At 39.8% G+C, this 25692-nt stretch overlaps 3 protein-coding genes across 3 annotated transcripts in view; 2 read left to right on the forward strand and 1 right to left on the reverse strand.

Moving 5' to 3' along the window:
• The first annotated feature begins 91 nt into the window (after positions 1–91).
• On the forward strand, positions 92–5258 carry LOC122763564 (dehydrogenase/reductase SDR family member 12-like). The gene is made up of 10 exons (XM_044018337.1): positions 92–277; positions 1281–1414; positions 1492–1574; positions 2545–2640; positions 2764–2845; positions 3178–3239; positions 3348–3452; positions 3610–3700; positions 4306–4443; positions 4557–5258. Exons 1-10 carry the CDS (start codon positions 222–224, stop codon positions 4721–4723), a joined length of 1014 nt encoding a protein of 337 aa, XP_043874272.1. The 5' UTR covers positions 92–221; the 3' UTR covers positions 4724–5258.
• Positions 5259–6942: 1684 nt separating this feature from the next.
• On the reverse strand, positions 6943–14809 carry LOC122763280 (cullin-3-like). Its single transcript, XM_044018290.1, has 16 exons — positions 14510–14809; positions 12734–12931; positions 12116–12229; positions 10866–11026; positions 10629–10743; positions 10312–10540; positions 10070–10215; positions 9805–9981; positions 9530–9700; positions 9150–9257; positions 8588–8712; positions 8380–8476; positions 8152–8286; positions 7864–8050; positions 7326–7471; positions 6943–7193 (listed from the first exon to the last, which is right to left on the reverse strand). Exons 1-16 carry the CDS (start codon positions 14567–14569, stop codon positions 7062–7064), a joined length of 2301 nt encoding a protein of 766 aa, XP_043874225.1. The 5' UTR covers positions 14570–14809; the 3' UTR covers positions 6943–7061.
• An 8570-nt stretch (positions 14810–23379) lies between these two features.
• The window catches only part of mbnl1 (muscleblind-like splicing regulator 1), a 39498-nt gene continuing 37185 nt past the window's right edge, over positions 23380–25692 (forward strand). The window contains exon 1 of the mRNA XM_044037681.1: positions 23380–23504. The gene's annotated coding sequence lies outside the window, so the exon portion shown is untranslated. The remainder of the gene's footprint in view (positions 23505–25692) is intronic.

Genomic DNA, 25692 nt, shown 5'->3' on the forward strand with positions numbered 1-25692 from the left:
CAATGAATGAACTGCTAAAGCTTTTAACTCACATTACCTGACAAGCAGGGTGAGTGTGTGCAGTGTTGTGTTGCCCTGCAGGGGCGCTAAAGAGCAGTGTTCAGTGTTTTCCCCCTCTCTCTGTCTCACTGTCTGCTGCTCGTGCTTCTCATCTGCTACAGTGGTTGAGGAGGATTTATGCAATTCTGTGCTCTTCTTGTTTTTGGTTTACTGCTTGAAAAATGTCTGTTTACCGAAATACTATCTGGTTTCTGAACGGAATCCACCAATATACAAGGTGAGTAATAAGAAATACTCATGTAAATGTGCTGTAAAATAGAAAAAAACACTGCAATTGGGGGCATTTTCAGTGTTTATGTTGGCTTTTTTCAATCTCATAAACTTTCTCAGAAATCATATACAGAAAATAAGAAGGAAATAAACGTTTAAATGAATTAATTATAAAGAGAAACAGAATAGTTTCACTAATAATATAATAAAATGATCAGGAATAGCCATAAATTGGTGAAGAGGAGAGAGCACACCAAACACTCCTCAGTCATGTGAGCTGGGAGAGTCTCCATGTAGCTGGAGGGTTGTAGAGGAAGACAGTTATTATTCACTTCCAAGAGCCCCAATATTTTTTATTTGTTGGACTTCTGTGCGTTTGATGGCGTGATCGCATGTGAGGGTGGACTGAAAGGTTGGAAGGCACATCACCATATCTAATGGGAAAAGAATCTCCACCAATTTTGGATAAGGCCTCACAGATTCTGTGCCAGAGACCATGTCATTTATTACAATGCCATGATGGAATGGAAGAAAGGGCCCCCGTCTACTAAAGCAAAGGTCCAATTTCATTTGCTTTTCATTTATTTCAGCTTAAAGTCTGGTGAATAAGGAATAACAGATGTTTGCTCCCTGTATGTGGCACAAATCACCACACAAACTGGCCTTTATGTACAGTTACAATGGTTTCATTGACGGCTGACGACACTCACATTACTCTACTCCACTGGTGTTAAAATCAGTGTTTAAGAAAATATCAATTCTCTATACAGCATATAAAATAAAGCGACATTTTGTGGCATGGTTTTTCTGATTTTTACAATGACAATTTAAGGGGCCATATTATGCAAAATCTACTTTTTAACCATTTCAATACTTATATTTGGGACTCTGGAGGCCCTACCAGACTGTACTGTGGGGAAATTGGTGCTATAGCTCACCTTGCTTATAGTATCCGAGTATATCATACTAGTTGTATGGAGGAAGAATCAAACCTTTTTATCTGCCCACAGGAAAGGATATGAAGCAGCATCCAAAGACTTCAAGCCTCAGGATCTGGATGTGTCCGTCGTGGGAAGGTCTTTCATGGTCACTGGAGCCAACAGTGGAATTGGCAAGGCGGCAGCCATGGCAATAGCCAAGAAAGGTAAACTGTGGAGAGAGAAGGTATTTGTTTGATATTTCAGGTATTTGGTATTTGAGCTCTGGTGCTTTGTTTATCAGGTGGGACGGTTCACATGGTGTGTAGGAACAAAGATAAAGCAGAACACGCCCGAGCAGACATTGTCAGTGAGTCTGAGAATACGGTGAGTGCTGTTTGTCCGACACTAAATTTGAAACGAGTGACATAGCACGACGCTCGCTCATCCCCAATAGTTTCTAGTCAACTTTGGCATCACTTTCAAAATACTTACAGCTTACTGTCTCACCTCCTCCACCCCTTTATTCCATCCCAGACCCGGTTGGAGACAAAATATAATTTTTAAGTCAAGTGTCAGTTCAGTAGTAACTGTGTTTTAGATTCAAAATGTGATGGAACATGACACCCTGCGATACCATGAGATTGCTTCCAAAACATATGTATTACAGAAGACAATGTTAGGATTGTAGTATAAATATAAACCCTGGGTCAGATATGCTGCATGATGTATCTTCTAAATTGCAGCCTCTGTGATTTGCTAATTGTCAGTCATCATCTAACCACTTTATCCTCCACCAGAGGGTCGCGGGGGGTGCTGTGCCAATCTCAGCTACATCGGGCGATAGGCGGGGTACACCCTGGACAGTTCGCCAGTCCATCGCAGGGCCACACACAGCTAGAGACAAACAACCATTCACTCTCACACTCACTTCTATGGTCAATTTAGAGTGTCCAATTCACCTAATCCCCACACTGCATGTTTTTGGACTGTGGGAGGAAGCCGGAGAACCCGGAGAGAACCCACGCACACACAGGGAGAACATGCAAACTCCATGCAGAAAGGCCCTTGTTCCAACCGGGGCTCGAACCCGGGTCTTCTCGCTGCAGGGCGAGAGTGCTAACCACTACACCACCGTGTGGCCCGATTTGCTAATTGTGTTGTTTTAAATTGAAATTTTGAATTTAAAGCAATTAATTGTTCGGCAGTAGCTCCCACCATCTGGACTTTTCTTATCTTGGACCTATCTCAAATATTCCTACCATTGTTTTCTGTCCTTGAAAGGTTGTATACCAGTCTACCGTACTATTATTATTATTATTATTATCATTATTATATTGTGAATCGTTGTTTCTAGGAGGTGTACGTCCATATTTTGGACATGTCAGAGACTCGGAAAGTCTGGGAGTTTGCTGAAACCTTTCAGCAGCAGTATCCATCACTGAATGTGTTGGTAGGTCGTACAGAGATCTCACGTTTATGTCATCACCCCATATTGTTTTTGTTACCAAACTAATAATGTTGATATAGACACAGTCATTTGTTTGTTTACTTTCTTTTTTTTTTTAAATGGCAGATAAATAACGCAGGGTGTATGGCGCACAAGAGAGAGGTAAACGCTGAGGGACTGGAGAAGAACTTTGCCACCAACACTATGGGTGAGTCGCGTGATCCTTTCTCCACTGGCTCCCTCTATATTTTAGGAAACAGTTTAAGATTTTTTTTATGGCTGATCCTTTTTAAACCTCCCTTATCCGGTTTGAAAACTAGAGTATGTTTGTACTTCATTGTGTTTCTTATGTTTTTTTTATTGTTTTCTCACTTTTAGCTTTTCTTTTTAGCGATTTCATCATATTCTATTATTATTTGTTTTTTAGTACTTTATGTCTCATGTACGGTCTTTTAAAAAGTGCTATATAAATAAAGTTGGATTGGATTCGATTGAATTGGAATATAAAATCAAGACTTGAGTGTTTTCTTCTGTTATTAGGGGTGTACATCCTTACCCAGACACTCATACCACTTTTACAGAAGAGCCGGGATCCAAGAGTGGTACGAACACACAAACAGTGTTCACAAACGCGACATAATGACACTTTTGTCTGCGCTGAAGTGGCTGTTGTCTAAACAAACTTTGCCCCTTCCCTCCCTGCCTGTTAGATCACTGTGTCCTCAGGAGGCATGCTGGTCCAGAGACTCAGCGCTGATGACTTACAGTCAGAGAAAGACAACTTTGATGGTGTCATGGTCTACGCCCAGAACAAGGTAGGGGAGGAGGATAGTGGTTATGAGGAGGAGGTCTAAATATGAGAAGGCTTGCATTTAATTTACAACTCTGGATGTTTGTCATTGACTAGTAAATACCATTTTAAATCCAGAAAAGCATCAAGGAGTGAGAGTATTGTGTGTTGTTTCTTTCCAGAGACAGCAGGTGGTGCTGACGCAACAGTGGGCCAAAGCCAACCCTGTCATTCACTTCTCTGTGATGCATCCAGGCTGGGTGGACACACCAGGTATTATTAGCCTCCGTTCACTTACTGCTGCTGACTTTGTGTCATCAGCATCTTTCCTCACTTCACTTGTTTAACACTTCCTTTAAAGAATCATTCAGAAAACAAAAAGGTATGCATCTACCCATTATTTTTGCTAATAATGACAATGCCATAAACAATTCGATAAATCAATATTAACGTAAATACAGCTAAAATGCTGAGAATGGTTAATTAACCACAAAGTCCATTACTTTCAATTTTTTTAAATTGTAAAACTGCGGAATGTTAACTGTTCTTTGCCACATAGATACATTATGACTTGACTAGTTTGAAAAACGTCAGAAACATCAGATTTTTATTTCAGACATGAACAAGCAACTGCTAGACACTATTTCCTGCTAATTAATAGTATTAGCTAGTAGTTATTATAAGGAGTACTAGTATTGGTTTGGATTTTGACTCGATAATCTTCCATTTAATTTACTGAGTCTTGCTTTGAACAAATAATCTAGATGTAGAGAAAACGGTTGACTTCTTTTTGTCTGTTTGCTTCACTGTGAAAAGAGCAGTTATGATCGTGTTGGTTACACTTACCTCAGCTAAATTTATTTCAACCTTGTGTACAGCTGTTTCCACATCAATGCCTCAGTTCCACCACATGATGGGGGAGAGACTGCGCAGTGCAGAGCAAGGAGCCGACACCGTCGCATGGTTGGCGTTATCTAGAGCTGCTGCCAGAACACAAAGTGGACAGTTCTTTCAAGGTGAGCTGCACTGACTCTGACAGGTTTTTCCAATCTTCTGAAATGAATTTTGTGGTCATCCTCATCATCACCTGCTCACCATCACTTGCTCTGACTGACTGTCTTCGTTGCAGATCGCAAGTCTGTTCCTGCTCACCTGCCTCTGGCCTGGACTCATAGTTCTGCCCAGGAGATTGAGAGTTTCATGACTCAGCTGGAGACTCTGGCCAAAGCTGCTCAGTCACCACGCGATCCAGAGATGATGAGTTCTCTGAGCCCTTCTACCACTCCATCTGACTGAATTGAATCTGACTTTTTTTTTTACCATATGCCATCAATGTATTACAAACAATAAGATCAAACTCTAGACAATGAGAAAACATTTGCCACATTTAGTTTTATGTACCTTCTAGTTCTGCTCATTCATTTCAGAGGCAGGTCTGAGGACAGGTCACATGATCTGAACATGCATCATTGGTCTGTATTTGCACACCAAATGTCAATCTGTTGATTGAAGTGATTGAGTTTATCAATAACAGTTACTGCTTGTACGTAACAATGTATCTGTTGGGTTTGATTCTGACCTTTGGCTCGCATGTGAAACGATCCAGTGTCTATGGACCCCAAACTGCACAATCCCCTACGAGGCACCTGTGAAGAAGTTTGATGTTTGCATAAAATAATCACAATAAAACATAAAAAAAGCAGATTGTAATAGGAGCAATGTGAAGTGAAAACTCACTCTTTCAAATATCTGAAAATATCTGAATGCATACTAAGAGCCAACTGGGGGTTTAAACCTAGATTTCTTGATGTAGTAAACACCATGAGATGAACAAATGGCAGTGTGGTTTGTCCTTGCAAGGCATCCATTGCTTTACATTTTTTTGACAATCCAAATTTGGTGTTTTTAATACTTTTATTATTTTTATACAGTATTGGAACAAAAAAATAATGTGGTGCGTTCACATTTTTCCCAAGGGATTCTTTGCAAGTTTTATCTCTATAAGGGTAAAACAGTGAAAAGCTTGATGCTGGATCCATCCATGTTAAAACTCACAGGGATTGTGAAAACTGGGTCTGGGGGGGGCCTCATTTATAACTGATGCGTACACACAAAACAGCCTGTAAAAAGGTGTATCCCACTTCCCACACAAAGGCTGGGATCTATAAAAACACCTGAAGGGGAAATATGCACACCTGTGTACCAACCGATGCGTGCCAACATTTTGGAAACAGGAAAGTAGTGCTGCAGGTGGTGAGGTGGTGAAATGAAACCAGATTATATATATATGTATATATTTATACACACCATTTCAAAAATGTTAAAACAAGCAGTTTTATCTGTGGCTGTGGGGAATAAATGTTGAGATATAGATCAACTGAAAGCAAATTTGGCCATGCATACTTCACTGCAAAGTAGTTTTGTTTTCATTTAGTTTGGTGTGAATGTGACTGTGCTGTTAGGTGCACAGAAGACACCTTAAATAGAGTTCCACACAATATCTAAAAGGAAGGAGTCAGGACGCTGCCGATAGTTGCAATTCATTATTCGAGTGTGAAAAGCTGAGTCTGATCGCTGTAAACAATAACAGTGCACTGACACTGTTGCATGGTGGATGACCTGGTACTGCTAGAAGACAGCATTAGGCCTGGATCACACCGAGTGTGTGGCATGACCTCTGCATCATGTTCACATGCGTTCACACTTGCTGCATCACACTTGTCTTCCCAAACTACCATTTGAGTGATTTGTTTATTTTGGTATACTCCCGAGAGAATGTGCTGCTCACCTGACATTTACATTATAATGTAGTTATAGCTAGTTTAAGACCTACTTCACTATATAACCTACACAGGGGTTTCATACATCATCCTCCACACGAGGATTGTGGTGTACACAAATGGTGGGTGTGACAAATTAAAAACATGACGTACATGCGGCGTGTTTTGGTGTGAATCGGTCTTGAAAAAAAAAACAGAACCGAGTCATCCCAACAAAAACAAATATTCACCACTTTGAGGTTTCCAGCTGTTTCCAGCAAACAGCTATTACCAATGAGACTATGCAATGTTTACCTGTTGGTCAGGGTTATCACAGTTGTCTCCAAGTTTAACATAACCAGCAGTTATGGAAATATTGATTAGTCAACATAATGCCACACACACATTGTTGTATCCAGTGGTGGCAGCTCTGTGTGTGCTCTCCTCCACTAGTAGCACACACACACTTATTGGCCTTTACCCGTTTATGGTTCATTGTGGGCAGAATGAAGGCAGGATACGATGCGAGGCTGACCTGTGTAAACATTTCCTGGTTGGAAGTGATTCATAAAGGGAAATTGCTTGCAGTAGTGAGTATGCATGTTTTACAAATCCGATTTTGTTTTGTGTGCATGTACATTTTCAGTAAGGATCCTTCACACTCCCTTTTATAAATGAGGCCCCTGAGGGACTTTTCTGTGCCAACTTTTGAGTTCGCATTTGTGTGTGTTTCCAAAAAGGACGGAGACGAAAGAATCAGTTTCCCAGCATTTATCTTAAAAAAGTAACTTCCAGTCCATGCGTAACAACAGTCCAAAGAAACACCAATCCCATTCCCCCATCCAGTCTCTTTCTCCTCTCATCTGGCTTCTCTTCTACGCAACATAGGTGTACACTTTGCGATCCTCTGGCGTCCTCGCCAAGTATTCTCTTTCTATTAGTCCTTCGATGCGTTTTTTAATTACCACAGGGCTGGGTAGAAAACGTGCCCGGAGCTGCTGAGTCACCTGAACACACAAAGTTAGAACATTTTAAGAAAACTGCACTGTTGTAAAAATGACATGTGTCTGAAATTTAGGAATCATGGCAAATTATATGGAAAAAGTACACAGACCAAATTTGATATCATCCATTCTTACCTCTGCAACCAGGACATTGTGCTGCATCTTCTTCCTTGACTTCATGATTCGGACAATGGCTGCCTCTATCTCATGCTTCCTGTCATCGTCCACTTTCTGCCTCGTCTCTTTCCTTTCTGGGTCTGATTCCCCTTGTTTAGCAGCAACTGCACACGATACAAGGATAAAATGACAAAAATGTAAGTTTAATATTAGCAGACTGACTACCAGTACCTCGTTAGTGTAATTTAACCTCATTCATTTCATCCATCACTTTCTGAAGGGCAGAAACATTGTACTAAAGTTTTCTGCGCATGTTATTAACTTAATGTGTATTTAGTCCTCAGTGCAAATTATTTAGACTGAATTTATAAAATGATCATAAAAATCACAACCCTCTGATATTTACTTTTACACATTCGATACAATTTCTCAAGAAATTTAGTAATATTCCACAGTATCATGTTTGAGAAACCCCTCTAACTAAAAAGACACTGTGCTGCTGAGAGTGGAAGCCAGTGAATGGCCAACAGCTGGATGAATAGTGAACTTTGCCCACCTGTCTGTATTTTGACTCTGTGCAGTTTGGAGGTAAACTGATCATTGACTGTAAACACATGGCCATTTTCAATCTCTTTGGACTTTGGCTCCTTGGTGAGAACTCTCTGTGTTGGCTTCCCACAAGCCAAAGACTGCAATGCTCGCACCAACTCCCGCTCAGGAATATCAGTCTCCTGCTGGAGCTCCTACAGACAGTTATAAAAAGATCATTTAAAAGCTCCTGTCCTCATTTGGACTGACAGAGTTGGAGAACCAGATAAAGGTGTTTATAACTGTGACCCCCCACCTCATAAGTGCACTTTTCTCTGTTGTTGAAGAGCATGAGGATGGTCATCTGAAAAGTGGAAACCTGCAGTATGTGCTTCCGGGTGTTAGAGCCTGTCACTTGGGCACCTCCCACACCCACCTCTGATCCATCCTCCTGCATATGCAGAAGAAGCAAAAGTGAATTAGATGACAGCTTCAGAAATTAGAATGTGTCTTGATGACAAGTCTCTCTCATTTTCAATGATACCTTTTTAACTGTTCCGTAGAAAGTTGCATTTAGGTCTGCCCCACCCATGTGGTGTTGCAGTGTGAGCTGTCTGCCACTATGCTTAGCGAGGTAAAACCTGTAAATTTAAGATGGGACCAAGTTCTTTAGAAGTAATGCAAAAAGACATGGAGCCTCCAAAAAACAGTGTGTATCATAAAACATCTTTAAAAAAACTCAAGTGTTTTACCGTCTAAAGACCTCAAAGGCATAGCGAGGAGCAGGTGGGATAGTGCATTTGGGAGTTGCAGACTGTGTCGGCCAGTAGCCAGTTGTAAGGACTCTTACTATAAGATCCACACCACTTAGAGATGTCTGAAAGAGATTTTAGGAAGTTTCACTCAACAACTATGGCCTGATCTGATGTCAACATCTATCCTCAGAGACATGATCACAAGTGGATAGTAAGGGATGGGTACCAAAACCCAGTAATAAACAGGTCCTGGGGCAAACACCTTAGTATCAATAAGCAGTGATGTTAAGGTATTGAACAATTCAATCCATTTGTCTAGACAGAATTTTGCTGTTTCCAATCTTGACACACATTCACACAGTGGGTTTTTTATACAGACACACAGACCTGTTCTAACTGAGTCACAGTGGCGAAAGTTTAATTTTCAAAAGTCAGATTATCCTTATAGCCACTGTTCCAATATATCAGATCTGTACTTGGCATTGTCCACATGTGCATGGATCACTTAGGACATACATAGCATACATTTTGTAACAGTGTGTCTTAGTGACTGTCTTACCGATGTGGTTTGAATGTGCTGCCTAAACTCATCCATGGTTGTGTTGGAGATGCTCATATCTCGGAACATCCCTTCCAGTTTTGAGGTGAACTGACAGCCACATTCTGTCTGCAAAACAGAAAAAAAAGAACAGTTAGCTAAAACTGCTGACAAGGATTTAAACAGGGCAATTCTCTTTTAATTCTGTAACCTATGCGGACACTATATGAGGAACAGTACAAAGTAGTGCTGGTTAGTTAGATCGGAAATTTCAAGGTATTTTTAAACATTTCAAAAGTTCTTATGCATGAGTAAGTGCCCAAGCGAGAGAGAGGTGTGTGTGTTTGCTCACATTGAGCAGTACATCATAGCAGAACATCAAAACATGGTCATCCATTTACCTTGAGCTTAGAAATCATGTTCTTCTCCGAGTCGTCCGACACACTCTTGTTGCTGAGCAGTCTGCGACCAAGATGCTGCTTGTAGTATCGTTCAAACACATCTTTCTCCTGCATGAACCTGAACAACACCATGGCCTTGTCAAGAATGGACTCCACCTCCTGTTCCGTCAACTGGTCAAATAGGGGGAAAGTGAAGCATGTATGTAGAAGACATACGAAACAAATCTATTGCTTGCATGCTGTGCAGGTTGGAAAAATACTTTGAAGTCACACACCCCTTTGACTCCTTTCTTGAGCTTATCGTCGATGAAGAGTGACAGGTACTCTGGAGAGCGAGAATTAAGGTTGAGGAAATACTCGAAGTCGCCGGCTATAGTTTGTTTGAAGAGTCTGTCATTGTTGAAGGACTCGGTGAGGAAATGGTCAAATCGTGTCTTCAGGTCAAGCAGGCCCTGGTGAGGAGGTGATAACAAAAAGTCAACATAACCCAAAATCAAACAAAAGAATGCATTTCTTGGAATTATAGTTTAATCAGCATACCTGGATATAGTCAACAGGGTTCTTGCCTTCTCCTTCTTCTGACACCAAAGCTTTGCCTTGCTCCCTCAAGTAAGAGCTCATACACTCACACATTGTTTTCAAGCCATTTGGCACACGACTGAACAGTTTGTACATACATGCCAAGTCTGAAAAGGGATGTAGTAAATTGTTTTAGAAAGAATAAAAAAAAAAGCAAATACAGTTAATACATTGAATGCAGAATAAAACAAAAATACTTTTACCTTCTGTCTTGCCATTCTTCAGCATATGGACAAGTCCAGAGTTCTCCATGTCTACAATAGTCTTCATGTGTTTAGAAATTAACTCCCGTTCCACCACTTTAACAATGGGCTCCTCTGTAGACTTGTCCAAGCAGTGCATAACACGCTCTATCTCTTCATTGATTCTAGCCTCTACCTTCTTTATGTACACACTGGCACTGTTTTCAGCTAGAAACTTTTGGCTCTCCATCTGAAAAAGCAGATATGGTGCATTGTTAGATCACAATGACTATTGGTTGCAATAAAAAACACAAGGTGCTACAGTAACACAGACATACCTGGAAGAATTCAGCTGACATGTCCAAGAAAGGGCCTTCAAAGTCCTCCTCATATACAGACCTGCCATCCAAGCCAAGAATCATCAACATCTGGCAGGCATTTCTGATGGCCCCCCTGCAAAGAAAGAATGTTTTGCCTCTGTATTGCAAATACTAAAATGACACTTGACATTTTGGAGAAGGTCTACAGCAATAAACCATGTTTAGATTGAACAGTGTAGTAGTATTTGTGCATACCTATCTACAACCTCTCCCTTCCTCTCACGTGCAATCATGTCAAGTAACGTCTGTTGTAGATGGTCTCGAATGCAGCCATAGCGAACCACCTGGTCCCTGAATATGATGAGGCCGAGGTTGTACACGTTCTCCACATTATTTTGTTGAACATAGACCCGGTCCTGGGAGACAAAGGAATGTAAGTACTATTGCCTCAATCATCAGACACAGTTATTCACATAAATGTACGCAAAAAAGTATTTTAAGGCATCGAGTATGGAAAGTTCAATTATTGTACGATTAAGAAAGTCTGAGAAAAGGATTTGACATGAGCTACTTGATACTTGAAGATGGTATAAATATTCAATGAGTGATAAAATATTTATCTCAGCTAATTTATAAGATGTGCCATTTCCAACATTAGTTCAGAATAACAAATAACCCAACAAAATTACACATTTTTTTTATTAAAAAGCAAACTTAAAAACCATGGCTGTAATTACAAGGGACCTGGATCGTTATTTAAAAAGAACATTTGTTTTTGCCAATTTTGAAGACCTTATTTCTGAGTTTGTTGAGTTCAGCTTTTTGATTCCTCAGATATTTCCAGCAAGAGTCACACTTGCTGTGTCTGTATATTTGTTCACTAGAAGCAGACTGGTAACATCAGCAGCAAGATGTCCGTCAACAATACTAAAAACAAGTAAGTCAACTGTCAAAACGAAAGAACCCCAGGGGAGCCGTCTACCAACTGCACCATTGTTTAACTTGCGCTAGTTTCCATCTCAATGGCTTATTCATTTGCCCATAAACCCTTTGGGCTGGTAGTAGGCTAAAGCAAATAAACTAGTCCTGCCAGTTTTTCAAAACTACTACTGCATTTCAAAAATGAGTACTCACAAGCAACATAATACATTATTTCTAATTTCTATTTATCAATTCTGTTTTTATCTTGCAAAGGCCATGAATATCATTTCACTACTAAACCTTAGTATACAATTGTGTTGCTTACCATTTGCCATGCTGCTCTTTGCCATGACAGTAATTGTGAAAGAGATTGGATAAACTCCTTTTGTTTTTTTAGGTGCCAAGAATGACTTGACCTACAAAAACAATGCAGCCCATAGGAAGAACCTATAAACACTAAATCACTTCTTAGTGATAAAACAACATCACTGAATAGTGGGAAATATGACTGTTGATAGTCTACAACTACTTGATAGTAATGTATTTGGTATGATACAAGGCAAGGCACAATTGTGTCTACCCACCATGTACATGAGGATGTCTCTGATCATAACCATGGCAGTTTGATGGTCATTCCAAGCCTGATTTAGTGTTTGCAAAAAGTTATTATTCAGAGAGTTAAGGACATCTTCCCGTACCTAGAAAAAAAAAGAAAGAATGAGATCAGAACTGATAGCAATCACTTGGTGCCTGTTAAAAGGATATTTAAACTTTCAAAGTAAACATAATTCAAATCAGTACATAGCCGTTAACCCTAACCCTTTACATGTACATGTTATTCAACAATACTAACTAGGGATGAGCCGATACGATAATCAGTATTGGTCCGCTATTGGTTAATCCAAAAATCCTACAAATTGCATGCTTCACTTCGCACAGACTGTAAAAATGTAGATAAAAATCAACAGTATTTTAGTTGAGCCATGTTGTGGGCTGATTTATTTTACATGGGAAAATAATTTTTGTTACACAGTTGTAGAATTACAGTATGTCTTTGAAATAGCACCACGTATCTTGTTAACAGTGCCACAGTTTCAATCCAGTGTTGGTAGTCGTATTTATTATCTATTTTCATATATCTGTTGTAAAATGTTCTGTAAATTGTAAAATGAGCTAGATTAGTAAAGAATATAATAATTTACTTTGTTGATCAAGTGCTCCGTGACGACTTCCCTCAGTCCTGTGTAGAGCTTCTCCCCATGTTTGTGGAGAACCATCGTATAGGCATTCCTGTACAGCTCCTCGAAGCTTAGCCCACTGTTATTCTTCCTCTGGATCTCCTGGATGGCATTCTTAAGGAGGTCCCAGATGTTGTTCACATATTTCTCATCCATTGTCATCTAGGAAAGGGCAAAAAGATGAATGTGTGAAAAAGGTTTGTAATAATAATAATAATAATAATAATAATAATAATATTCTATGGAAAACAACAGTGAGGATGCTGACTCAGCATTTGCACTAGTGAAACACCTAAACACAGTCCCATTACCTTCAATGTCAATTTGTGGTTCAAATGGACAACTGAAAATTGTATTGTTATAATGGTTTAAAGGGCTTTCTGTTGAGTTGTCCTATGCAGTGAGGTAAATAGATTTAAATTCCGAAGAAATACAAAATTAGCTTTCAGGTCAATCAGTAATCAGTTCCAGTAGATACTTATGTTGAATTGTATCGCTGCATAAAATAAACTCTACAATGATCAAATCATACTACTCCTTAAATCATACTTACTTGTTGTGAAAACTAATACCACAGGAAGGGGGTTCACTGTAGGTGACATTGCATTTGTATGTAAGCTCAACATCTCAGACAGGAAACAGTTTTCGGCTCAGTGGCCCATTAATAAACCTGGGCATACAATAGGGATTGTCAAGTGTCAATCATGATATTGCAAGGACAATAGTATCTCTATACCATCATGGTGTATATCGAACAATAGGTCTTCAGGACAAGATCTCTAGTTTTGTTTTGTTTTAGCCACAGGAGCAAAGCAAAGGAGTGATAATTACAGATAACTACACGTACATGCCCTTCACCCTCTGAAGTAAAGGACACTGGCATTTGATGCTCCAGCTATTTTTAAATTTGGCATATGGAAGCATTTTGTGTCTCTGTGTCCAAAAAAATTTAAAAAGTGATGGCAAAAAAGCAGCACTGAATGCTCCCATTTCAAATTAACTTGATTTTGCTTTTGAGCACTTTAAAAGAAATCTGCGAAACCTAAAAGGATGCAACCTGAAAGCTAAAACACTAATGTACCCGCTTCATACGTTCCTTGTTTGAAATCATCATTTCAAATATTACAATACATATTCTGCTGTTGAGTTGTTATCAGGGGTAGTTTAGAAAATACAATAAATAAAAATACCCTTTTGATGCCAGAAGTCAAGACTGGTTCAAATATGATAAAGGTCCCTGTGTACCTAATAAAGTGGGGGGTGAATGTATTAACACTGCACAATATCTATGACTTAATATGTACATTTAACAGTGATTCAGTCTTCGTGTGACAGTGGCACTGGTAGTAGCAGGAAACTGTGTTGACAACGTCAACAACATATTCTACTCAAGTTACCACAGACATGTTTACTGAGGTCTCCAACTAGGTGGAAGTTGCGCTAGCTCTAAAGCTAATACTGCATGACAGTGAACCATTTGCCTACCAGAAAGAGAAATATATGCCGCAATACAAAACACAACACCAATAGCTTTGTATTTTAACCATACGCAACGATATTTGTAGTCTGACTGCAACTTAGCTAACGGCAGGTCCGCTAACACGCAGGCCTGCTACTTAGCTGGACACTTATTTGCTCGTTACTCACTCCGTTTTTATACGTGCTAAGCTAACGTTAGCTACTATCAGCCAAAGTCACATATTTAGAGTATTTGTGTTAACATCAACGGTAAGTACTCACAGGGAAAGCTCGTATCCTCATCTTGGTGTCCTTCTTGGTGGTGCCTTTAAGGTTGGACATGACTGGTTAGTTGGATTGTCGTTTCTGAGCTGACAAGACTACATGAAACCCAGCTGCTACTTTGCCCCCTATGCCAGAAAAGCAGCAGGGAAACTCAGTGACCTCCACTTTAGGAACTCGACCTGTGAGGCAGTTATATTGTTGTCACTCGCTCGGGAGCTTACTCTCTTCCCGGTGGTTTAGCTAATGTTAGCCTGAGAGCAGTGATGGCGGACAGCTGAACTGTGAAACTCCACTGCGCAACGCCGAAATCTCGCGAGGAAAAGTTGCTACACTGACAGGTGCACTCCACAGGTTGATGATAGCAAGATAAAGGATGAAAGTCATTACGTCGTTATTCGGCAAATACTTCAGCAAATACATGTGTAAGTAAGTCGCTTTGGATAAAAGCGTCTGCTAAATGCTTAAATGTATATTTAAGTACTGAATGTGAGACAGTGGTAACTGAAATAAGTAGCTTTAATTTAAACTACAGAAAATGGACGAGATTGTCCTAACGAGACTGAGATTGCGGCACTGTGGCTAACTAGAAACTATATGAAAACGATTTTCTGTGTCAGTGTGGACACTCAGGGACAATTAAACATGCTTTTTTCACCTGTGCATGCCAAAATATAACGAATATAGTTGTTTTTAACATGCTGACCTGGTGCTTGCTTTCGTGCTCCTTCTTGAAGTTAGTTTTCTATTTGGAGAAGAATCAGAACCTTTCAATTAAGGCATTTTTTTGTCCGCAACAGGTTATATGTAATAATATGAAAAAGACAGGAACTTTCAGAAGGACTTTGATCTGTGATCGAACTTTATTATTATGGCTGCCATTGGCTGCTACAGACGTCACTTCAACCACTGCTCTGAAAATGGTTGGCAGCCAATGAGTTAACTTACGATTTTGTCGGCCTGCATTACAGTTGTCATTGTACAGCTCTGAAGACGACATGTTGTGACAACGCTTTCTGAATGACAGAGGGAAAATGGGAGGGACAACAAACATAGGTGAGTCATGTGTAGGTTATATATAATTCATAAAGAAACCACTTATATACATACAGTTTTCAGACTAATTTATCTTCATAGATGGCTTGTGCTCTATGCACAGACACTGAGGCATTGGGAGGCTTTAGTCTAAATGCAGCTATCAGAGAATGTGACCTCTGTGTTTCTATGTCCGTGATCCCAGATAAAATATAAGTGTCCAGATTAATGTGAGAGGATGATAGAAGTATTGAAAACAGCTATTTTGAGGTTTTAAATCATTATTATGCAGGTCACATACTCTGGTGGCTGTGCAGCTTTCAGAATCTGTGCAACACCAGCCCCAGGTTCTCCAGCTCTCTTGCTTTCTGATTTCTGACTGAATGGCGGTGAGCACCTGTATAAGCATTTGTTCACTTTTTTCACTGTCACCATACGGTCCCATTTGGCTTGTAACCACTCAGTCTGTCACCACACATAGGTCCTTTCTCATTCAAAGTTGATTTATAAGCTCTACGTCGTGGCCAGAAAAGAATAAGGCAGTCAATCAAAAGAGGCAAACCTGTCAGTCATCAGAATTTTTAGTCACATCATGATAAGGAGAGTCTCATTTTCTTCTTGGCGATCTGCCTCCTGTTAAATGTTCATCTCTTCTGTCATCGTAAAGCAAAAACTGAGACATCTCAATGTGGCTAAAAGACATAGAGGGGCACAAAGTAATCAATGAATAATTAGATTGCTGCTGTGTATGTTTGTGCTTGTTTATGCATTGAGAGGGAATGGATGAGTGTTTACAGATGGAACACCTATGCTTGATTGAGGCAGGATTTAGAATGTGTCTAGTTGCTCTTGCTCTGTTACTACTGGCCCCAACGTCACCGAGTAGAAAGTAAAAACATATCGTTTCACTGACCTCTGCTGGTTGAAACGGTCAAATCTGTAGCACGTCTGCCTTTAGAAAGCAATGACGTCAGGCTGCTTTAGACTGCCTTATAAATGTGGTGTATAATAGACAAGTTGGCATTAGAAATTGTGCATTGTAAGAAAGTCAGTGAGTTTTGCCAGAACTTCTGGAGCAGATGGATAGTATTCAGCACAATATGTTAATAGCAACACACTGTGTATGATGTTCTGTGCATGTATTGGAGCATTTCTCCACTCGCTAGATCACTTTTCATGTGACCTTAAACAGCATAATGATATAATGATTAGAAAATGAAGCTTGATCACTCATCATGATGTGTAGCCTCAGCCGGGCCATGGTTCTTGCAACATCATAAAAACTTGTGCATTCATCGGATGAGCAAATTGTGTGCATTTCCTTTCTCAGGTAACATCCTCTCTTTCATCATTGGTGGTGTCACATGAACGGTGGTTTTGAAACAGGAAGTGCTACACTTGCAACCCTAATGTGTGTCCTCAGAAATAACTTCAGTGTTTTTGGGAGGGGGAGTTCTGTGTTTAGCTGTAGATTTGGTTGGTCAATTGCACTGCATCCAGTTTAACAAATTACATATGATGGATAGATTGCTTCATCTTCCATAACAAATATGAAAATTATTACACTGGTAAATATATAAAGATTTATATTTTTAATATAAATTAATATTTGGTGATGTGGTGCGATTTATAAACTCTGTTGATTTCAAGTTGCTTGTTTTCCTGTGCCCTATTTTGTGATCACATTACTCTAAGTTCCTCCCATTCCACACTGTGGTGTGTAAGCTGTTTGTCTGCTGATAACGAGCCCCTCAGCAACAGAGAGATAAACTCCACATGCTGTTGTAGAGACAACGGACATGAGATGTTGACTGTGAACATGACAAAGCAACATTGTGACTGTGGAAGTGAAGACTCAGCTGTCTGTTTTAAAGCCGTGTCAAATCAACTGTGGCCGGGGCTCAGAAAACATCACACTTGTACCAAAAAAATAAATTCGTCTTTATTTGCCACGTGATACCACAGATGCCCAGCAGGTGGGGTGGGGTGTAGTCTGAGTTTAAGAAATTAGGCCTAAAGCTCTCAAGCCTTCACTCCGTGTGCAAGCACATGATATCCTCCAGCAGCAAGGTAAGCCAAAAGGACAGCAGTATAAAGTGGTGCATTTGAAAGCGGAGGTAATTGATTTTTTTTTTTTGAAAGCGATTACAGAGGCAGAATTTAATACACTGCTTTTGATTTCAGCTCTTTTCATTGCTGCTTCTTGCTTTGCAAACATGACACCACAGGGCAGGACAAATGCAGCGCCCCCCAAAATCCCACACTCATCATTTTAGCCAAGTTGCTGTTGACCTGGCGCCAACACCGCAAAACAGGACAAGTAATTTAATTTGCCACTGCTGTCGACCTTGAAGCAGGGAATGTAGGCTACCAGAATCCCAATAGGGAGGCTTGAAGAAAGCGTCCCGGGAGCTGAGAGAGGGGTCAGGCTGTTCCTTCTGTAGTATCACACACTGTCTCCTCATCTATAGAGAAATATTTTTGTCCTTCAGCTTTGCAGAGGTAGAAGCGATTTGGCTACTCTCCATGATTAATTTAATTGATTCTTTGTGTAATCACTACTTTAAGACTTTTATATATAATAATATAGTACAACCAAACAAACAATTAACTCTTATATAATCAAATTCAAGGCAAAGCTTGCAGTGCCTGGCTCTTTTCATAGCATAAAATGTAGTCACTATCTCCTCAAAAGGTAACCTTCCACAAAGTGAAAAAAGGAAATAAAGTTTATGACAGCTGCAGATAAAGCAGTCAGTTAATATTGACCCAATCTTAGTTAAGATTTGCACCTTTATGTGTCACCAACAAGGATAAGATTGTGACTCACTGAAAACATAGCACTAGTGTCTGGAAAGTGTCACCTCTCTGAATGAGATGAGCTAAATAAAACAAGTAGCAGAGGAGGGTAGGGGAAATGTGGGGCACATCTGTTTTCATTATGTGATACATGCCAATGATGTCTCATAGTAGTTCTAAAAGTAATATTGTCACATCTAAGAAAGTATGTGACAAGAAATCATTTGTTGACACGTTAACCTTTTTTTGGGGAAACATTCATTTTGTCATTGTGACTTGTTACTACCACAGTAATCACAGCGATGCTTTAAGGGCCTAAATTAATCCACAAAGTAAAAACAAGCACTCTCTTACTTAGCAACATAATGTTTTACACGAAGACACATTTCTAATCCCATCTCTCATCACCCAGAGGGAACAAATGTGCCTCTTCGAGCCATGTGATGAGATGTGATCTGGTCGTAATTGCAGCCATAGCTTCACAGCCTGTTGAGGTGACATCTTAAATCACCCTGGTGAAAATATCTTGTGTTAGAATTTAATATTGGTCATAAAATCTAAAAATAAGGCCCCACGGACTGAGCGGTTTCACAGAACCCTCGAGTAGCTGTCTGGAAAAAACATGCAAAGGGTAACAAGGTTTGAAATGACCTGTTTCTTTCAGCAGAGGTTTTTCTGTTTAGATTAGTATGATATATATATATATATATATATATATATATATATATATATATATATATGTGTGTGTGTGTGTGTATATATATATATTTGAAATAACAATATGAAAGGGTATTTTGAATGCAGTGTTATGTGTCCTTCCAGTATGCGAGTGTTTCAAATAGAAACCTGTAGGTTTTCCAGCTGCTCTGCTTTGTCTTTAATGACATAGCTCATAGCCACAGTCCCATTCAGCAGCCTTCATTATGATTTAGTAATAACAGACTACATTTGTTATCCTTTTCCTCTCAACTATCTCTATCGCTCCTAGTCTTACTCTTTGTAGACCTATAGGCCTGTCTCCCTCTGTTTGTCTTCCTCCGAGCAAGGCAATTCTAGTAGTGAGCAAAAGCCTACTGGAGAAAGCGTTTGTTTACTTTTCAGCACAGACTGGCGCTCTGTAGGGGAGCAGTCTGTTATTTATGGCTCAGGGCCTTATGTGATTGGCTGAGGAGACATAATTATGTCTGGTGCTCAGCTTAGCTAGTTTTGGAGTTACAATAGGTGCCATGTTGAGTTCACTGGTTGCTAGGTTACTAAAAGGAGGGCCTTGTATGTTTATAGAAAATGTTTTTGAGATGGACTCAACCCGTTTTCTGTACATACCCTCAACCCAGTAAGACATATTGCTTAATATTAATATTCATACACGTTGATTATTACTGATATTGTTATCTGTCTTGAATTGTGTTCATGTTAAAAGGGAGTTTCATGGTTTTGCACAAAACAAGGGATTTTGTTCCCCATTATCTACAATGCAGGTGTTTAAGGGGCACACAGCATCTCTCATAGGCCAATGTGAGCAAGAGAAATTATTACATTAAAATTATAAATGTCTAAGATTTGTCTACAAATGACTTTTGTGATATGTGATATGTAATCAATTCTGTTGGGGTTTGTTTACATCTCATATCACCCAACCAGGCTGTTTCCTATGCAAACTGAAGTGGTTAACTGTTGGCCTTAAGCCTTTGATTAAATTAAATATTATCAAGGCAAGGAACATTGCTTTGTGGCCTTTCTGATGTATTTTGTTCTTTAGATAAAAGCTACCATGGACACTTTGATGTCTTTGACGGCTATGATAGATAAGGAATTGGAAGATATGTACTGAAAATGTTCTAACAGTTGGATGGATGTGTCCGTTCAAGAAGCTGTACGTTAGGTTGCGGTGGCTTACTGTTGGAATCTAAGGTTGCGGTGGCTTACTGTTGGAATCTATAGATCGTCATTCACAACCTCAACATCAAGGGAATATTTCTATGTGTTGTTGATCCTCGAGAAGCTTGGATACATAGATAGAAAGGTAACTTTGATGTACAGCAAGTTGAAATAAATGTGCAAACCCTTCACACAATTCTCTCTCGCCTTTGTGATTGATGAATTACAACAGTACCTACGAGTCAAGCCAATTGAAACTAACGACTAGTCAGTGGTTTTGGAATTAACTGTACTTTCGCCACTACAATTGAAGTTTTAGTATTTAACAGAAGAATAAAGTGACTGTTGCAGTCACTCATATTCCTTGTTTGTTGAATATTAACAATTAACCTTTGTACCATTGTATGATCAACTGTCATCCAAATACACTGATCCGATGAGACAGATACTGTTTAAGCAGCGTTAGAGTCGTGTGATTTTATGTTTTATAGATGACACCTGTTGCTTACTAGCCTTTAGGCAAGGCAAATCATGTTCATTTTTATAGCTTCTAATCATAAACAGCAATAACTCAAGGTACTTTACACAGAGGAGATAAGCTCTGAGGTTCATATCTGCTTTCATGTTGAAATTAACTGATGCCATTGTTCAAGTATTTTTGATCTTCAAGGACACATGGAGTTGAGTAGACTGTAGGTAAATATTTCTGCTTAAATGCTTGGGACTCAATCAAAGAAAATAGTTCTTTACAAATTATAATATTCAGTTCCTGTAAATGGAGTTAATAGTTGTCACTTACACACAAGACATTAATAAGTTTCTTTATGAAGACGGTTACTAATGGACTGCCTTTAGCCTTTATCTCCTCATTATGCAGTGGTGGTTGGACAGGGACCCTGAATAGACTAATGGGATTATGTCAGTATGTTTGAATTTGCCTTTTATTCCTCACAGTTTTCCAACGGCAGTCGTGTATTTGTGTGGTCCCTATAGGAAGTGGGAGGTGAAGATGAGCCTTCAGTACTCCAGCATAGATAATCCTGTTTTATATTCCATACCCTGATTTATGTGATCACACTCTACAATAATACATGTGTAGCCATATCACACAAAGAAAACACAGGGATAGGAAAGAAGCTCAATGAATAATCCACATCTAATCCTTTTTATTTTAAATACATGGGCTTCCAGGGTTAATAAATAGTGATATGTTTATTTTTGTTCCCCAGAGTTGCTTTGCCTTTCTCTGCCTCTTTTTTATGTCTTGTGTTATTCAATTACAACAAATGGCATTTTTCAGTTTAATGTACTTTAATTGGTGTTTTGTTCTGTGTTTCTCTGAATCAAGCAGATGGCTAGCAGCATCTACTTTCAGTTCAGTTGGGGTCAAGTTTACTAACATTGTGTCAAGGCCTCGATGATTGTAAAGTGTTAGTATAGACGTTCTGATTAGTCCTTTTCACACCTGATTACTTGTGTGATTTTATGGCAGGCTGTTGTAACAGTGCGCAACGGGCAGTCACGGGTGAGTCCGATACCAAGCTGTTGTGCACGTCTACTGAAAGTGGTGGAGGTGGTTGTTTCAGAGGTGGTATGCTCTTAACTAACAGTGTCAATAATACCAATACATAGGTGATTAAAAAAAAAAAAGTTCCTAGTGTCCAAGGGTATAAAAGCAATTTAGAATAAGATACTAGTTTGAATGATACTTCCATAAAGCAAATCTTAACTGTCACCTCTCACCAGCTCCTTAGTGTAGTTGGGAGTGCATTAGTGCCACTTGTCGACCACAGCATCCAGGGAGCCCTAAAAAGGAAAGGAGTCTCACTCTGATTCCTGGCAGCTCGTGGAGCACTGGAGGCTAAATTAGGCCTGGTTTTACTGACTTCTAATCAGCCGAGTCCCAGCAGGCCTGCAGCGAGAGGAGAGGAGGCCATAACATTCCCTTTCAATCTAGCTTTGTAATGGTGACAGTTTAATAAGATGATGTACTGTGTATCGAAATTAAACTTATAATTGAATTGTGAAACATTTATTTATTAGCTCAGAAACCCACAAAGAAATACCAAAAAGACACCAAAATGATTATTGATTATTGGAGAAAATAATATTTAAAAATGGTTGGTCCCAGCCTTTCAGTCTCTTTCAGAAATGTCAGTCAGTCAGTCATCATCTACCGCTTTATCCTCAACCAGAGGGTCGCGGGGGGTGCCGTGCCAATCTCAGCTACATCGGGCGATAGGCGGGGTACACCCTGGACAGTTCGCCAGTCCATCGCAGGGCTCTTTCAGAAATGTTCCACATTTTATCTTAAATTTTGATTTATTTATATTGATTGATTTTATTAATGATTTACAACTGATGTGGTGTGTTGTCCACAATGTGCATCCTGCTCGGTTTTTTTTTCTGCTGACAACGTCCTTGTTGTCTGCCTCCCCCTCTTCACTGGTTTTTCCCCTTTGCTCTGCTGTCCAGTGTGATTGAGCGCGTCTCTTTCTCTGTGCTGGCAGTTGGAGACAGGTGCTGAGTGCTGCTGAGTGTTGCTGTATGTGGGCTCCAGGGGCCTGCTTCAACATCCCACTGATGGTTTGATAGACAATCCTTGGGGGAAGGAAGAGGAGGGGGCCATGTTGCTGTTCGGACCTTGATGAAGAACTACTGAGGGGGGTAAGTGAAATCCTTTGATGAGGAAGGTGCTGTGATAATATACACTATAATAATAATTGCGACCATTACAATAATAACAATAATAATAATAATAATAATTGCGAACATCCAACTTCCTGATTTACAACACGGTTCCCCTACTTCCTTTCCTTATTGCTCAGGCTTAAAACTAGTCTAATGTCACATGGACTTCCTCTTTTCACACATTCACATTCTGTAAGACAGCGTATGCCCGTGTACACAAAGTGTCAATACGTCGTTTTAAAGTGGAGGGCAAAAGAGGAAGTTATGAAAAGGGGATACAGAGAGAGGCGGGGATAGTAACAAGGTGACCATATTTGGCATCAGTAGATAATGCAAGCAGAAGATGCAAATGAGATAAAGAGTGGTTGTCATGGAGACTTGATGTTGCGCAGTGATGGTTCACTGCAAACCTGACCACATTTGTGGTATGGCCGTTGCCAAGCAGAAGGTGCTGTTATGAGAGAGTGTGAACATTAGAGGAAGAGAAAAATGAAAATGTGAGTTTGTTCCCACAATGCATTGCATCACCATGACCTGTGTTGAAGTAGCTTTGTCGGTCCCACTGGCAAGTTAGCGAGAGACGGACACACAGGTAAGCTCCCGCCATGAAATAACAGTTGGTTGATTTAATATCAGTAAACGATTTGCTGTACTATTGATCTTCCTCTTTTTGACAAAAGTTTCTCTGTTAGGCTGACGTGATGTGCACTGACCTATTTTCTGTACTATGGAGTATGTAGGAAGTTAAAAATGGAAGAAGAGTTTATTTAATATTTGCAGCAGTTAATCTGTAGTTTACATTCAGAAAGAAGGGAAACTCTTCTCAAAGGGTTTTGCCACTAGTTTTCGCTTTGTCGCAGTGATGTGTGTAAATGTGTATGTACACACACACACACCGTGGTGTCAGATGGGGACAAGACAGTGTGCTATTTCCTCTCTCAGTATTTCAAACCTAACGGCTTCAATTGCACTTGCTTCCCCTCACTGTGACAAAGTGGAAAGAAGTTTAGAAAAAAAGACTGCAAGCTCACATTGGAATTGTCCCACTGGTGTTTGCCAGCATGCTTTGTACAACTTGTCCCACTTTCATGTAAATTTTTTAGGAAACTATTGTATATTTACATTATCTTGGTGTATGTTGTCACTAATTCTCATGCAGTGATCAAACATAAGTAGGTGTTGTTTGCCGCCTCCAAAATGAACAATAGGTACATTCCGGACATTCAGTGCAGCTCTCTATTGCGGGCCTTTCTGTGACTGTGACTGTGACTGTGTATTACAGTTGTTGCAGTGATGGTCTGTAATGGGAGTGTAATGTGTATTTGCAGCCTAAGTGATAGATGAGCTGTCAAGGTTTGGCACACAAAAGCTCTGGGACATTTCCTCAGTGAAGTGAGAGTTCACGTTGGCTAGTCAGTGTCATTTACAGAGCACTGGGAAATAGCAGAGTGTTGAGATGATAGAGAAACTAAGGTGGAGAGTTGTGTAAACTCGGGAGGAGCACAAGAAAATGAGGGCAGACAAGGGTGAAGGGTTAGGAATTGATGTGTTTTTGGCCATGGGTTAATGTGATTAATGGAGAGAACAGAGAAAGTTTGAGGGAGTTTTCAGAATATGCTGAACTGCTCACACTTTTATTCTTCTTCTCATACCACTGCTGTTCATCAACAGATGATAACAAATAAGATAAGAAAAGACATCTTTACTGTCGTTGTACGTGTTCAATGACACAAAAGTATTAGATGGTGGAATTATGAAGGTAAAAATGTTTTCTGATGTCACAGGCAGGCTAAAGTAGTAATCTCCATAACTAGAGCACTGATCTCAATGTGTAAAATTGGTGGAATTCCCCTTTACACAGACACACTTTCTATTCTCAGTTTGGTTAACCTTGGTAAATTGATTGCATTGAGAAGCCAAAAGAAGAAGAAATGTCTCACTAGTACTGTGTAATAATCTGAGAATGATTTACAAGAAATGAGGAGCAAAAAGTGACTGATGTCAGTCCAAGTAAAAAAATATGAAGAAGAAAAGAAGAAACTCATACTGTGTATCTTTGATAAGATTATGTGCACACCACATACATGATCAAAGTGTATTTGGGGAGCAGAGTGCATAGCTTGGCTGAGCACCCATAGCTCTAATTGGATGAGCGGAGTACGGTCCTGTAGGTTCTGATGAACAGGGAAGTGGTTGTGGTTCTCTGTATGTGTAAAGTTCCGGGGAATTAAGCTGTAGTCCGAAGAGAGAGAAAGTGATGTAAAGAACGACACGTATCAGATGGCAATTCAAGAATGATAGTAATGAAAAATCGACTGGCTGTGCAGAGGAGAAAATGAAGGACGCATAACGGAGCACAAACTGCTGACATACACTCAGCTGCAGCACAAGCAGAGAAGAGGGGAAATTCCACATCAGTGTCAAGAGTTTCACAGAGAGCCCAGATCTTTGGACAGTTTGCTAATGTGTCTCCTATTGAGCCACAATGTCAATCACCATGTTTTGGTGTGTTTTTTTGATTTTGGGTCAAGGAAAACTCCATTCAGAGGTTAGAACGACCTGCTGCTTTTGTTGATCGACTGATTTCTCTGCCAGTCCAAAAATGACCAGGAAAGGCTGTTTCTGTTTATGTTGGAAATTGATTTTCTTCCATCACTAAATAAGTAGTAAGTTGTTTTTATTTCTGAAGTGGACAGCATGTTTTTGTTCTCTCTGGGTGTGTGCATTCACATCTCACTAGAACGTTGGCTCGGTAAAGGGTCACACTGCCGCTGGTTCTC

Source organism: Solea senegalensis, linkage group LG1 (assembly GCF_019176455.1).
Source record: "Solea senegalensis isolate Sse05_10M linkage group LG1, IFAPA_SoseM_1, whole genome shotgun sequence".
In the NCBI taxonomy this organism is placed as follows: Eukaryota; Metazoa; Chordata; class Actinopteri; order Pleuronectiformes; family Soleidae; genus Solea; species Solea senegalensis.

Bases quoted from the DNA above. Each gene is read 5' to 3' on its own strand.
- LOC122763564 (XM_044018337.1), top strand. From the start codon at position 222: ATGTCTGTTTACCGAAATACTATCTGGTTTCTGAACGGAATCCACCAA. The intron at 3,453-3,609 runs GTAGGGGAGGAG...GTTTCTTTCCAG, and splicing joins TGGTCTACGCCCAGAACAAG to AGACAGCAGGTGGTGCTGAC. The intron at 3,701-4,305 runs GTATTATTAGCC...CCTTGTGTACAG, and splicing joins AGGCTGGGTGGACACACCAG to CTGTTTCCACATCAATGCCT.
- LOC122763280 (XM_044018290.1), bottom strand. From the start codon at position 14,569: ATGTCCAACCTTAAAGGCACCACCAAGAAGGACACCAAGATGAGGATA. The intron at 10,541-10,628 runs GTATGTCTGTGT...CTGCTTTTTCAG, and splicing joins TGTCAGCTGAATTCTTCCAG to ATGGAGAGCCAAAAGTTTCT. The intron at 8,477-8,587 runs GTAAAACACTTG...TTAAATTTACAG, and splicing joins GCCTTTGAGGTCTTTAGACG to GTTTTACCTCGCTAAGCATA.